Source organism: Leopardus geoffroyi, chromosome A2 (genome assembly GCF_018350155.1).
Source record: "Leopardus geoffroyi isolate Oge1 chromosome A2, O.geoffroyi_Oge1_pat1.0, whole genome shotgun sequence".
Classification (NCBI taxonomy): domain Eukaryota; kingdom Metazoa; phylum Chordata; class Mammalia; order Carnivora; family Felidae; genus Leopardus; species Leopardus geoffroyi.
The window spans coordinates 12,924,802-12,939,082 of NC_059331.1; the positions used below are offsets into that span (position 1 = coordinate 12,924,802).

At 57.2% G+C, this 14,281-nt stretch overlaps 1 protein-coding gene across 1 annotated transcript; it reads right to left on the reverse strand.

Annotated features, from left to right (window-relative positions):
* Nucleotides 1–157: 157 nt before the first annotated feature.
* Nucleotides 158–12,944, reverse strand: LOC123605507 (plasmalemma vesicle associated protein). The gene is made up of 6 exons (XM_045492494.1): nucleotides 12,465–12,944; nucleotides 7,496–7,592; nucleotides 6,670–7,382; nucleotides 5,367–5,424; nucleotides 5,151–5,229; nucleotides 158–909 (listed from the first exon to the last, which is right to left on the reverse strand). The coding sequence occupies exons 1-6, from the start codon at nucleotides 12,828–12,830 to the stop codon at nucleotides 903–905; spliced, it is 1,320 nt and encodes a 439-aa protein (XP_045348450.1). The 5' UTR covers nucleotides 12,831–12,944; the 3' UTR covers nucleotides 158–902.
* Between the last annotated feature and the right edge of the window lie 1,337 nt (nucleotides 12,945–14,281).

A 14,281-nucleotide genomic window follows, 5' to 3' on the forward strand; every position in this document is an offset into this window, starting at 1 on the left:
ACGGTGATGCCTATACCTTGAGGGAATCTGGTGTCACCCCAGGCTTGCTTTAGTTTGTGGGCTCTTCTGGCCTTGGGACGGCGGGGAGGGGTTTCTCCAGCTCTCAAGTCTTTCCTCCCTTGTCGCCAAGCAGAAATCGCCACTCTGGAGTCTTTGAAAGGATTCAATAATATTTATTTCGTGCCACTAACATATTTATATGGGCCACAGGCAGGGCTGGGTATGGGGGGGTGGGGAGAGGGACTGAGGGAGGGACAGCTGCCCCCATGGGCTACGATGGGGCCAGTGGGCGACATCTGCCCTGGGACCCGGTGCTGCCTGGCAGGGGAGCCTGGGGATTCTCTGGGGGGTGGAAACTCATGTTTTCCTGTTCTCACTTCCCTAGGCCTGGCACCCTGGGGGTGAGGAAGAGTCAGGAGACAAGAAAATTGGGAGGGCGGTGCAGTGGGGACACAGGTGCGTGCAGACAAGTGGGACGCTGTGGGTGCCTTGGCCCGTGTGCGTTGGAGGGGTGTGGCATTGTGCGAGGGCGGGGCAGGAAGAGTGCTCTCGTGCGCGCGCGCGCGTGTGTATGATGTCCTCCCGGTGTCTGTGCCGTGCTTTTGCGTGATGCCATCGGCTCGTGACATCACTGTTACATCTGTGTGCCGTGGGTCCGGGACATCCTGCAGCATCCAGGGGCGGGGGGCGGGGGGCGCGTGGTGCGGGTGTGGGCCTGTGAGGGAGTAGCGGAGGCCGCGGTGGGGCGTGGGGAAGGGCGAGCGCGGGGTGCAGGCCAAGGGCGCCCACTTTGGTCTGTGTGCGGCCCGGGCTCCCGGCCTGTGCCAGGGGTGGCTCACGGCGTCTTGTCCGCAGACTGGCCAGTCGGGGCCACGCCTCGGTCCTCAGGGCCTGGAGCCTCCTCAGCCACTAAGGCAGGAAGGAGAGGGTGATACAATAGTCAGACAGACGGAAGGACAAACCTCGCCTGGGCCGGCCTCCTCCCACCCCAGGCCCGCTCTTGCTCCTAAGGATTCTTCAGCTCTTTTGGGGTTCGGCCCTCCGGAGACAGTGCTCGGAGAAGCCACCTTCTGGGCTCCCGGCCTCTGCTGCGGCCTGACTTTCACCTTTGTTCCGTAAGGCCCTGGGGATCCTGGGCCCCTGTCCACACCCCACACCCCGCAGACAGGGTCTCAATCTCCCTCCTTTGTCTCCGTTGAAGTGGCCCAAGGTCTCTCCAACGAGCCTGCCCCGACTCACACACTCTCCCTGGCTCCCCAGTGCCCTCAAGACGACAAAGCCAGATCCTTTCTACCTGGCATTCCAGGCTCCACCCACTCTGTCCGCAGCAGTCCCCCTCGTCAGAAACTTCAAGAGCTGTCACTTCACCCCTCCCCAACGGCCTCTGCAGGAGCCATCCTGCTGTCTGGGATGCCCTTCCCCTCCTTGGCCTCAGTGAGGCTCTCGTGAGGGGTCAGGGGTTGGCTCGGAGGCTGTTTCCTGGTCGGGGAGGAGGGGGCCTCAGCCAAGTCCTGCTTCCGCTGGCCCCCTCCCTTCCTTCCCTGGCTCTTCCCTGGGGCCCCAGCAGCCTCACGTTCCTTGGCTGGCGCTGGATCCCCGTCCCTGGCTCCGGCTTGACCAGGATGTGCCCGGCTCCCGACCAGCTCTGACATTCCTTCTTTACCCACCCCTGCCCACCAGCCTGCAAGGGAGGGTGGTCCCTGGCCATCTGTCAGAGACTGAGGCTCCTCACTCTCCCATCATCGCTTGTCTGGATGCCTTTGCCCTGGTCCTCGGATGCTCGGCCTTCACCTCTCAACAGTGACTGGGGGCGGGGGGGGGGGGTCCCTGTGAACACCTGAGTCCAGTCATGTCCTTCTCTGCTCGCTGCTGTGCCGGGGCTCCCAAAGTTCTCACCGCACCCACAAGGCCCTGCCTGATCTGTGCCCTCCGCCCCTCCTCACCTCCTACTCACCCCTGGATCACTGTGCTCAAGCCTCACCACGCACGGTCGGTCCTGTCTCAGGGCCTTTGCACAGGCTGTGCTCTCTGCCTGGTTCACCCTTTCAGGGATGCCCTACTCTCCATGGCTCCTCCCTCACCTTTCTAGTTTTTTGCCCAAAGGTCACCCTCACGCGGGGCAGAGAAGCCTGCCTGGCCTCCTGTGGAAAATTCTTTAATTTTTTTTTTAAAGTTTATTTATTTTGAGAGAGAGAGAGAGGGAGAGAGCACGAGTAGGGGCGGGGCAGAGAGGGAGAGGGAGACAGAGAATCCCAAGCAGGCTCCCCACTGTCAGCACAGAGCCTGATGCAGGGCTCGAACCCACGAACCGTGAGATCGTGACCTGAGCCAAAATCAAGAGTCAGATACTTAACTGAGCCACCCAGGCGCCCCCTCCTGCGGAAAATTCTCACCTCCTCACGCCATCTCATCCCTTTTCTGCCTCGCCCACGGCCAAGGGGCCCCACAACGACATCTCACGCATCAGGTTTGCGATCTGTCTCCCCTGCTAGACTGTGAGCCCCACAAGGGGAGGGGGGGCTTCCATGCCTCATTCCTCCTTGTGTTCTCATCACCCAGCCGCTGCTCAAGGTATCCGGGTTGAATAAATGAAACAAATCACAACAGTGATGGCAATGGACTTGAGTGACACTCGCCCCGTGCCCGGCTCAGGGCCAGGGCTGGACTCCCATCTTCAGCCTTCCGCTTTCGCTTTATCCAGCCTCTTAGCCCCTGCCCCAATATTTACTTGTTTTCACACCCACTGTGTGTGCACGCGTGGGAATCAATTGACACCCAAAGGACACAGTCTCATCAGGTAAAAAGGAAAACTAGTGCACTTGCCATCAAGAGAATGTGACTTACAAATGTCTAACGATGGGGCCGCCTGGGTGGCTCAGTTGGTTAAGCGTCCGACCCGCTCAGGTCATGATCTCATGGTCCATGAGTTCGAGCCCCGTGTCGGGCTCTGTGCTGACAGCTCGGAGCCTGGAGCCTGTTTTAGATTCTGTGTCTCCCTCTCTCTCTGTCTTACTCTCTCTCTCTCTCTCTCTGCCCCTCCCCCACTCATGCTCTGTTTCTCTCTTTCTCTCTCTCTGAAAAATAAATAAACACTTAAAAAAATGTCCAGTGATGGGGCCCCTGGGTGGCCCAGTCGGCTAAGCATCTGACAGTTGTTTTTGGCTCAGATCATGATCTCACAGCTCGTGGGTTCGAGCCCCGCATCAGGCTCTGTGCTGACGGTGCAGAATCCTTTCTCTCAAAATAAATAAAACTTTAAATAAAAAAACATCCAGTGAAAAAGCAAGACCTTGTGCTCAGGTCCAGCTGATGCTGGGCTGTGGGTTTGCCCCGGCCCTGGGAACGCAGGTATCCCCACAAATGGGAGGCGTTAGGGCCTGTTAGCACCCCAGAGACTTCCTCAAGGCTCAGAAGGAGTAAGTGTGGAAATGAAAGTGATTCTCCCGATCAGGGGGTGGATGATTTGATGCTGGACCTCAGACCTGGCCCCTGGTTGGACGCATTTAAAAATCAGACGTGCCTGAGACGGCTGGGTGGCTTAGTGGGTTAAGTGTCTACCTTTGGCTCAGGTCATGATCTCATGGTCCATGGGTTTGAGCCCCGTGTTGGGTTCTGTGCTGACAACTCGGAGCCTGGAGCGTGCTTCGGATTCTGTGTCTCCCTCTCTCTCTGCCCCTGCCCCGCTCACACTCTGTCTCTCTTTCTCAAAAATAAATATACATTAAAATTCAGATGTGCCTGGCCTCACTGGGACTCCCAATCCAGAGCTGACGGCCTCTTTCTCAGGGGAAGGCAAATCAAGGCTAGAGCCCAGAACAAGAGGCCCTTCCTGAGCCCGGGCAGAAAGAAACAGGAGGGGCCTGGCTTAACTACTCATTGTTTTCTCTGCAGGGGGATGTCTTTTGGGGTAAACAGTGTCAAGAGCTTCCCCTTTTGCAGTTAGGACAGGCTTGGGCCCGGAGCCTGGCTCTGGCCCTGACTCACTGACGCATAACCCCGGGGCTGGTCACTTCCCTGGGGCCTCAGTTCCCTCCTCTGAGAAGTGGGGATAATAATAGAACCTCCTTCCTTGCCATGATGGCTTTAGGCCAAGATGGAGAGAGGAAAACTGTTTGCTTGGAACAGGGTCTTCCCTCCAGCTCTTGCTTTCCTCTCCGCAGGCTGCCTGAGGCTAAGGGATCCCTCCCAGGCCGAGAGCCATCTGGAGCAAAGGGACAAGTTCTGCGAGAAGATGAGCTCCCCGTCGGAGGGGTATGTAAGAAAAGGCACAGTGGAGATGGAGCTGGATGCGGAGAAGCCCTGGGATTTGACCACAGACCCGGAAGTCTACTGGTCGCCAAGGCCTGACGCCGGCTTGGGGTCGGTGGGATCTGACTTAGAACCCCCAGGGGTGTCCCGGAGCCCCGGGTCCTAAACTGGGAACGGCAGTGCCAGTCGCTGACTCCTTGGTCCGCGATGTGGTCCTGAACGGAAGCGTGGCCACCACCTGGGAGCGACCACAGGATGTTCTTGGGGCGGGGGTCTGAGTCACCTTCCCTGTGATGCGCAGGCTGTGGTCTGGGAGGTGGTGAGGGCATGGGCATCGGGCCCTGACCTGAGCGTGTGCGGGTATCTTGAAGCGCCCCTGCTGCAACCCCCGGCCCCTTGTGTTAGGCACTTGTGGACAGCACTTTACAGGTGGCAGAGAGTCTCCGTGCCCTTGACTTCAGAGACTTCCGTTTTTTGCAGAGGTAGAGAGAGAGAGGCTCAGAGAGGTGGGGTGAGAGGCCCAGGATCTCTCTCCTGACCTCGCTCTCCTCCTTCCTCCCTTCCTCGGCTCCAGCCTCCCTCCCCACCCTAGTCTGGCCTCTGAGCCTTGACCCTGGCTCTTCAAGATGTCACCGGGAGCACTGTGGCTTCTGCCCGTCCCCAAACCAGCTCGCCCCCATCCCCCAGCTCAAAGGCCCTCCCTTGCCTGCCTGGAGTCCAACAGGCTGGGTTCGTGTCCCAGGCCCGCCACTCCCTGGCTGTGTTACCTGGTAGACAGAAGGCGCTCAATTAAGGAAGCAGCAAGCGTTGAGTGTGAGATGAGCCTCCCTCCACCCCTAGTCCTGTTCCCATCCTTCTCTGAAGCCCTGAGACTGAACCATCCCAGTCTGCCAGTGCCTCACCTGGATGGGGCTGCAGCCCCTGCGGGAAGCCTCTGGGATTCCAGGATCCTTCTCTTGAATTCCTCGAGGCCAGCTGGGTCTGCCGTGAGAGGAAGGGGTCAGGTCCACCCAACTGGCCCAACCCTGGGCTAAGGATGGGCCGGCAGGGCTGAGATGGGATAAAGAGCGGAAAGGATCGCCCCCGACCCCTTCCCGGCTCTGCCTTCTGTCACTTACCGATGGGCTGGGGGTTGGGGGCAGGGCCCACAGGTCTTGGTCCAGGTATCGGCTGCGACTGTGGGAAGAGAGACAGAGGGAGGTCGGCCGAAGCCGGGACCCCCTGAACCAGAGGGCCAGGGAGGCTCCTGTTCCTTTATGCCCCGTAGTACCTGGAGCTGAGTTCCTTCCTGAGCAGGGACACCGATACCAGAGAAGGACCCTCACATCAACGGATGTCCGATCACCTGCACCCACCTGCGCTCAAGTGACTGGGGACTCCAGGGACTGGCTTCCCTCAGAAGCCCCCCAGAGACCCCACTGTGGCCTGCCTCAGTCTCCACCACTGCCTCAGTGCCAACCCAATGGATCCCAATCCATGACCCCAACTGAGCCAATCCCCCCAAACCCGAAATCCAAAGCCAGCTCTAAACTCAATCACCTAAAGTCCAATCCCAACATGAAAACAGAACCTTCCTTAGACCCAAAGCCTCATCTAAACCCAATCCTCATGACAAACTTGATCCAACCGGAACTTTACGACCAACCCTGACCCCAACCCATCCCTTAGACCTGGTTGCTATGAAAAATCTGCCCCCTAAGCCATGGCCCCAGCCCAGCCCTGGGCTCCACCGTGGCTTCCCAATGCCCCACGCACCCCAACTCAACTTGAGACCCCAGACTCTCCCTGGAACCCCAAGCAACCCTACCAGCCACCCACTGACACCCTGTATTCATCCCTCACCCAATGTGAGACCCACCGGCCACCCTGCATGCGACCCCTGACTTAACTTTTAACCTTTCTTCACAATCCGCATCCGGCACGACCCCAATTCTACCAATTCCAAGACCAACGAAGGCTTTGATGGAACCCTAACGTTAACCCAAACCGACTCTAAACACAGCGGTCGCTAAGAACTCATCTTGACCCAAACACAAGCTCTGTCTCCACAGCAGGCCTTCCCCCAGACCTGCCTTAACCTTCAGTCTAACTCCCAACCTAAGCCATCACCCCCGCAACCTTCACCTCAGACACCTCCCGACCTTGACACCGACCCCCCCCCCCACCGTGAATTCCCAGTTCTCCCCCCTGCACCCATTTCGAGGTCCACCCGTCCTCCAAAACTCAACCCCGCTCCTTAATCCTTTCTCAGGGTCATTCCAGACTCCAAACTCCACCCCGGTCTTATGTCATTGAATCTCTCAAGTGAGTCCTAACTAACCGGACCCAGGCTGGGAGGCTCGCCTCGAGCCCAAGTTCGACGTCGCCACCACCAGGGCCCGCAGGCCTGACCCCCGTACAACCTGAATCCCTCCAGCCCACCTTGGCCTTGATGCAGGCGTCCAAGGTGGAGCGGCTGACGGCCAGCTGCATCTTGAGCTGCTCTGCCTCCCGCTTCTTCTCCTCCAGCTCCTTTGCCAGGCCGTCTCGCTCCTTCCGCAGAGCCGCCTTCTCCTCCAGGGCTAGCTGGGTCTGCCGGGCGCATTCGGCCTGGAGCTTGGCCTCTCGGGCCTGGGCCTCCTTCTCCGCCTTCTCCTTGGCCGCCTGAGTGGCCTGCAGGCTCCGCTCAACCTCCAGCTTCTGGCGCTGGACGTCCGAGCTCTCGCGGGCCACGCGCTCAATGCCGGCCCGCAGGCTCCGGGCCAGCTCGTCCACCTTGGTGCTCATGAGGGCGGGCATGTGGTCGCAGGTCCTCCGGATGGAGGTCAGCTCGGAGCCGAGAGGGTGGTACAGGTTGTAGCCCATGGTGTCCAGGGTGCGCGGGATGATGGAGTCCCGCCAGAGGTTCCGCAGCTCCGTCTCAAACTTGTCCTTGTCCAGCGGGAGGCAGAGGGTCTGCACCTTCTGCAGGCGATCCTCGGCCAGCTGTCGCTCCTGCCGCTGCTGCTCCCGGGCCTTGCCACACTCGGCCAGCTGCTCCTCCACCAGCCGCTTGGTCAGCGCCAGGCCCTCCTTGTCTTTGGCGCACACCTGCTTCTCCTTCGCCAGTTCCGCCTCCAGCATCTTGGCCTTCTGGTTCAGCGCCAGGAGCGAGGCTACAGGTGCAGGAGAAAACACCTCAGGAAGGTCGGGGGAGGGGGCGGGGGGGGGTCCGAGAGGCCGGGCGAGGGGTCTACCACCCTGGCTCCCCGCCGCCCAGACGACTCACCATCGGCGCTCTTGTTAGCTTCCTTCAGCTGCTCTTGACATTCCTTCTCACTCAGGATGATGGCTGCCATATACCGCTCGTTGTTCATGGAGATCACCTGACCAGACGGGACACGGGGCAGAGCTCACGGTCCAGCCCCCGCGGGTCCCCTTGCTCCTGGGCTGCCCAGACCCTCCGGGCTGGGGCCCCAGATCCCACACCTGGGTGGCCTGGGTTGACCCAGTTCACAAGGGCGTGACTCCTTTATGGGGGATGCTGGTCGCATCTTTCAAAGTCGGTAACTGGGGCGCCCGGGGGGCTCAGTCGGTTGAGTGCCCGACTCTTGGTTTCAGCTCAGGTCATGATCTCGCGGTTCATGAGTCCGAGCCTCGTGTGGGGCTCCAGGCTGACAGTGTGGACAGTGTTTGGGATTTTCTCTCTCTGCCCCTCCCCTGCTCCTGTTCTCTCTCTCTCTCAAAATTAAATTAAAAAAAAAAAAGTTGTTACAGTTAATACTATTGGGCCATAAAAAGGAATGAAGCACGCACACCTGTTGCAACTTGGATGAACCTTGAAAACATTAATTCATATGTACGGCCAACGAATTATGTTTTATCTTTCTATATTTTACTTTATTGAGGGAGAGAGGGCGCAGGTGAGCGAGGGGTAGAGAGAGAGAGAGAATCCCCTGAGGCGCAGAGAGAGAGGGGGAGAGAGAGGAAGAGAAGAAGACAGAGACGGGGCGAGAGAGAGAGAGAGAAGCAGGGTTCACCCAAAGTGGAGCTTGAACTCACGAACCGTGAGATCATGACCCGAGCCTGCTTGGGATTCTCTCCCTCTTCCTCTCTCTCTGCCCGTCCCTCGCTTGCACGCTTTCTTTCTCTTTCTCTACCTCTCTCTCTCAGAATAAATAAATAAACTTTAAAAAATAATAGAAAAGAGAAAACAAAAAAAGAAAATTAATACAGGTGCCAAAATCATTCATGGGGGAGAAAAGAGTCTTTTTAACAAATGGAGCCGGCACAGCTAGATCTCCCCATGTTAAGGAATGAATTTGGACCCCTACCTCACACCATATACAACACTTAACTCAAAATGGCTCAATGACCCAAACACAAGACCTAAAGCTACAAAACTCTTCAGAAGAAAATGTACGTGTTAACTCCGCGTGACCTTGGATTTGCCAATGGTTTCTTAGGTGTGACACCCAAAGCGCAAACAAAGAGAAAACAGGTAAATAGAACCTCATCAAAATTAAAAACTTTTGTTTTTAGGAAAAGACCATCACATCGCTAAGTTGTATACCCGAGACTGACGTAACACTGTATGTCAATTATGCTCCAATTTAAAAAAGAGAAAGGGAAAAAACAGCCCTTCGACGGGAGGAAACATTTGCAAAGCGTGTATCTGATGAGAGGACCGGGTATCCAGAATGTATAAAAGTAAACTCTTGTGGATCAGTAATAAAAAGATAATTGAAAAATGGGCAAAGCAACTGAAACTTTTCTCCAAAGAAGATACACACGTGGTCGACAAGCGCATGAAAATATACTCACCATGATCACTCCCCAGGGAAAGGCAAATGAAAACCACGATGAGAGACCCCCTTACAGCCATGAGGATGGTTAGAAATGAAACGGAAAACAAGAACGGGCAGTGACAAGCGTTGGCGAGGGTGTGGAGAAAGGAGAATTCTCAGACGGTACTGGTTGGAATATGTAAAACATGGGGCAGCGGCCTTGGAAAACAGCCCGGCAGTTCCTCAAAATGTTAAGCAGGGAATTGTCACGTGACCCAGCAATTCCACTCTTAGGTGGAGACCCGAGAGACCCTGGAGCAAACGTCCACACAAAAACCTCCATGTGCACGCTCACGGCAGCGCCCATCGCAACCACCAAAAGGCAGAGACAACCCAAGTGTCCATCAACAGGTGAATGAACAAAACGTGGTCCGTCCACAGAATGGAATGTTGCTCGGCCACAAAAAGGAACGAGGCACTGACACGCGCTCGGGTGAACCTTCAAAACATCGTGCCGGATGATAGGAGCCAGACACAAAAGGCCACAAGTTGTCTGACCCCATTTATACAAAATGTCCAGAACAAGCAAATTCACAGAGACAGAAAGCAGATGAGTGGTTGCAAGGGGCTGGGGGAGGAGAGGGGGGGGGAGTGACTTCTCATGGGGATGGGGTATCGTTTTGGGGTGATGAAAACGTTCCAAAATCAGTTGGGATGATCGCCCAGCTCTGTGAAGGTACTAAGAATTATTGAACTGTACGCTTAAAAAAGATTTTTTCTTTTTTAACGTTTATTTATTTTTGGGACAGAGAGAGACAGAGCATGAACGGGGGAGGGGCAGAGAGAGAGGGAGACACAGAATCGGAAACAGGCTCCAGGCTCTGAGCCATCAGCCCAGAGCCCGACGCGGGGCTCGAACTCACGGACCGCGAGATCGTGACCTGAGCTGAAGTCGGGCGCTTAACCGACTGCACCACCCAGGCACCCCTAAAAAGATTTTTTAATGGTTAGTTATTTTTGAGAGAGAGAGAAAGAGACAGAGCGAGAGCGGGGGGAGGGGCAGAAAGGGAGGGAGACACAGACTCCGAAGCAGGCTCCAGGCTCCGAGCTGTCAGGGCAGAGCCCGACGCGGGGCTTGAACTCACAAACCCTGAGATCGTGACCTGAGGTGAAGTCGAGTGCTTAACTGACTGAGCCACCCAGATGCCCCCGAACTGTACATTTTTAATGTGCGACTTGTAGAGCATATGAATTATATCTCGATAAAGCTGGGTTTTTTTTTAATTTTTTTTTTCAATGTTTATTTATTTTTGGGACAGAGAGAGACAGAGCATGAACGGGGGAGGGGCAGAGAGAGAGGGAGACACAGAATCGGAAACAGGCTCCAGGTTCTGAGCCATCAGCCCAGAGCCCGACGCGGGGCTCGAACTCACGGACCGCGAGATCGTGACCTGGCTGAAGTCCGACGCTTAACCGACTGCGCCACCCAGGCGCCCCTCGATAAAGCTGTTTTTAAAGGAGGTTTTTACAACTTAACAAGGTGTGCTTTCCAAACTTTGGACCAGAATCCTCTGCAGAAATATAACAGGTAAAAATATAAAGAATGCAGGAAGTTTACCTTCCTGCCACCTCTTGTCCTATTCCTTTGGAAGCTGGCCCTATGCTAATGGGGATCAGAGAACAGAAATCTTAGTCACAGAAGAGGAAGATTTGCACGTTTCAGCAAAGTGAGTTGGATCCAAACACGAAACGAGAAGGAGGTTTTTCTCCAGTTGGAGGAAGCGATAAAAGGGGGTCCCGGGGTGCTGCTTCCAGACCCCATGTGCCAGGTGAGGGTCCCGTTGCCTTGACACGGACAGGACAGAGCAGACCCTAAAAATATCATGGAGTTAGGGGTGCCTGGGTGGCTCAGTTGGTTTAGCGTCTGACTCTTGATTTCTACAGATCTTCCTCTTTGGCAGTTAAGATTTCTGAAAACAGAAGTCACTGGAGGTCCCAGAGCGATTTCTGCCTTGACCCCGATCCCATTAGCATAGGGCCAGCCTCCAAAGGAGCAAGGACAAGGAGGGGCGGAAAGCTCAGGCTGTGGGATCAAGCCCTGTGTCAGCCGAATGTGGGACCTGCTTAAGATGGTCTCTCTCTCTCCCCCTCCCCTCTCCCCCTACTCACATTCTCTCTAGATAAGATAAGATGAGGTGAGATAACATAAGATGGGATAAGATGGGATAAGAAAGAAAGAAAGAAAGAAAGAAAGAAAGAAAGAAAGAAAGAAAAAAGAAAGAAGCAGGGGAGATGAACACGTTTTTTAAAAATATATCAGTGAGTTAAATTCTCTTTTCTCTTCCGGGATCTCAGGGCCAGAAATGCAGTTGCACTGGAAGAGAATTTAAGAAAAATCCTGTTTCTCAGCACGGCCAGGACCCAGAAACACCAACATCACATACCTGGGGCTGCCACGGTGGGGGTGGGGGCAGAGATACTCCCCGGGATCAGGGCGCCCCTCCGGGGCGAGGGGCAGGCAACCTGAAACTAGGGAAACCCTAGGGTCCTTGGAGAAAACCCTAAACTGTTCCAGTCCAGAGGCATTTGTCAACAAGAAGGGGATTAAAGAAAAACAACAACTGTGTTTTTCAAATTTAATCGTTGTAAAGATCCACATTCTTAGGCTTCTAATTTTCTATGACGGGGGAGTTCAGATTCCGGGATGCGTGTGTCTAAAACCTTACCATCCCGACGGCTCCCAGACCGGATGGCGGTGCGTGTCTTGGATGAAATGAGTGGGCCAATTCCCCGACTAGACACCCACATGTGCCCCCCGGGGGACATTTCCCGGCATAAGGCAGAGCTGTTCGTACTTCTTAGTAGGAACCGAATGCTCTGAGTTTTTATCTAACTGGTTCTTATTTGCAGCTGGTGTGTGCTGGAACATTCCGAGCGCTTCGCGCATATTAAGTCATGGGCCCAGGGTTGCTGCCGCCAATTCAGTGAGGATAAATTCCAGTTAAACTTAAATTCCAGGGGCCGCCTGGGCGGCTCCGTCGGTTAAGGATCCGACTTCGGCTCAGGTCACGATCTCGCGGTCCGTGAGTGGGAGCCCCGGGTCGGGCTCTGTGCGGACAGCTCGGAGCCCGGAGCCTGCCCCCGATCTGTGTCTCCCTCTCTCTCTGCCCCTCCCCCGCTCATGCTCCGTCTCACTCTGTCTCTCAAAAATAAATAAACCTTTAAAAAAATTTTTTAACCTTAAATTCCAGAGAGAGAGCGAGCCCACTGTCTTAGTATAAGTGTGTCCCGAACCTCGTGTGGGATATACTCGTACTAACAAGCCCCCCCCCCCCCCCCGGGCTCCTCACGTGCAATACAGCGTCTGTGACGGTCTCCGGCGCGTGGGTGAGGACCCCGCAGCTCGGATGAGCCGATGGGAACCTGCCCAGGGTCCCCGGGGTGCGTGTCCGGCCCGGCGGGCGGCCTTACCCGGTCAGCCTGGCACTGGCGGAAGCTGGCGTTGATCCGGTCCAGATCGCGGCGGGCGCTCCCCAGCAGCTGCATGACCGTGTCCTTGGTGCGGGAGGTGAGGTTGAGCTCCTTGGACAGGTTGGCCTGGGAGGCCGTGAGCCCCACGAGCTGGCTGTACAGGCCCTCGGCCCGGCGCTCGGTGGCCTGCAGGTTGGATTCCGTGCTCACGTGCACGTTGCCGTAGACCATGAAGAGGACGAGGCCCAGGATGATGAGGAACTGAATGAGCGACACAAAGAGGAAAAAGTAGCGCAGGTAGTACCAGCAGCCCCTCGGGCCGCCCCCCTCCCGGGAGTAGGCGCCGTGCTCCGCCGCCAGCCCCATCGTGTGCAAGCGCCCGCTGCCCGCCCGGCGTGGCCTGCTCCCTCCGGGTGGCGGCCGCTGCCCCCTCTCTGCACCCTGCCACGGGGGGTGGGGGGAGTGTTTATATTACTCCTCTTAATACTTCCTCTGCCTGGCTCCTTCCTGGCCGGGAGGAAGTGGGGGCTGCGGGTTATCACGACACTCCCACCCTGGCTGTGAAGGGAGGGGCCGCGCCCCCCCCCCCCCCCGCCTCCCCCCCGCTGGACTTCTGACGCTCCCGCCGGGCGGGGGCGCCAGCCGGGTGACAGGGGGGCTTCCTCGGCCGCTCCGAGCCGCCTCGGTCTCTCTCTCTCCACCTTGCCCTTGCTCCGGGCCCAGCGCCGTTCTCAGCGCTTGCCGCCCAGGATCTCAGGTCGTGGCCCCTGTATCGTGCGGAGGAGGAAACTGAGGCACGGGGAGGTGAAGGGACGGTCTGGGGGTCTCACGCCGTTGGTGCACAGAGTCGGACTTACCTCTCCCACCCCGTGGGCTGGCTGCAGAGGTGTGTCTAAATCGGGAGCTGAGTCGGCTGGGGTGCTTGGCCCCCGGGGCCAGGCGCACAGTAGGTACTGGTCACAGTAGTGCTTCCCCGGGCCGGGGAGGGGCTGACCCATGGATGGCAATGGCCCAGGCTCCCCAAGCTGTCAGCCCACCCGACGCCCCGGCTCCCATAGGTGCTTCATAAGTGCTCTGGGAGCAGCAGCATAAGCCGCAGTGAACTTGGAGCTGGGAGGGAAGGCTCCGCCCAAGCGAGCTCGAGTGAGGGGCTTCTCCTGCCCCTTCTCAGTTTCTGCCTCTGTGAGACGGGGTATGGGTGGCGTCCCCGGTCACCGGGCCGGAGAGGGGGGGCGGCCGTAAGACAGGGTTTGCCATTGTTATTATTACTATCGTTTCGTGCTGGGAGCGTTATTTCGGGGCTCTGGGAGACGGTGAAGGGGCAGTGCCAGATAGGTGGGCATTGAACTTCACTGTGGGTCATCTCCAGGTGGGCGTCAAGGGAATTCGGAGACCAAGAGCAAAGGATTCTGGGTGCGTCCTCCTGTCCATTCCCCCAGAACCAGGAGCTCCATGCTGGATGAGGCGTTAGCCTCAGGCTTGGCCGTGAGGGACCCTGAGTCTTAGGGAGACGCCGTGGGACACGGCCCCCTGGCTCCATGGGGTCAAGGCTGGTAGGAGGGAGGGATGGAGGGGAGCGGGCAAAGGGCCGGCAGGTGGCAAGAAGGCTGGACCACAACACAATCGCTGTATACTGCCGGTGTGCGTGCGGCGGCGGGGGGGGGTGGGGGGGGGTGGGGGGTGGGGAGGGAAGGACCCATCCCCCATCGGCCAGGGCAACGGAGTTGGGGGTAGTTGACGGCGGGGAGGGGGTCCTCCAGGGTGGTGTTCGTCACAGAGGCAGAAGTTGGATTGGGACAGAGGAAGTTCCCAGGGGG

Excerpts from the sequence above, each read along its gene's own strand:
- LOC123605507 (XM_045492494.1), bottom strand. The coding sequence starts at position 12,830 with ATGGGGCTGGCGGCGGAGCACGGCGCCTACTCCCGGGAGGGGGGCGGC. Across the intron at positions 7,593-12,464 it reads GCCAGTGCCAGGCTGACCGG|GTGATCTCCATGAACAACGA; the intron begins GTAAGGCCGCCC and ends CCGTCTGGTCAG. Across the intron at positions 7,383-7,495 it reads AGCTAACAAGAGCGCCGATG|CCTCGCTCCTGGCGCTGAAC; the intron begins GTGAGTCGTCTG and ends CTGCACCTGTAG.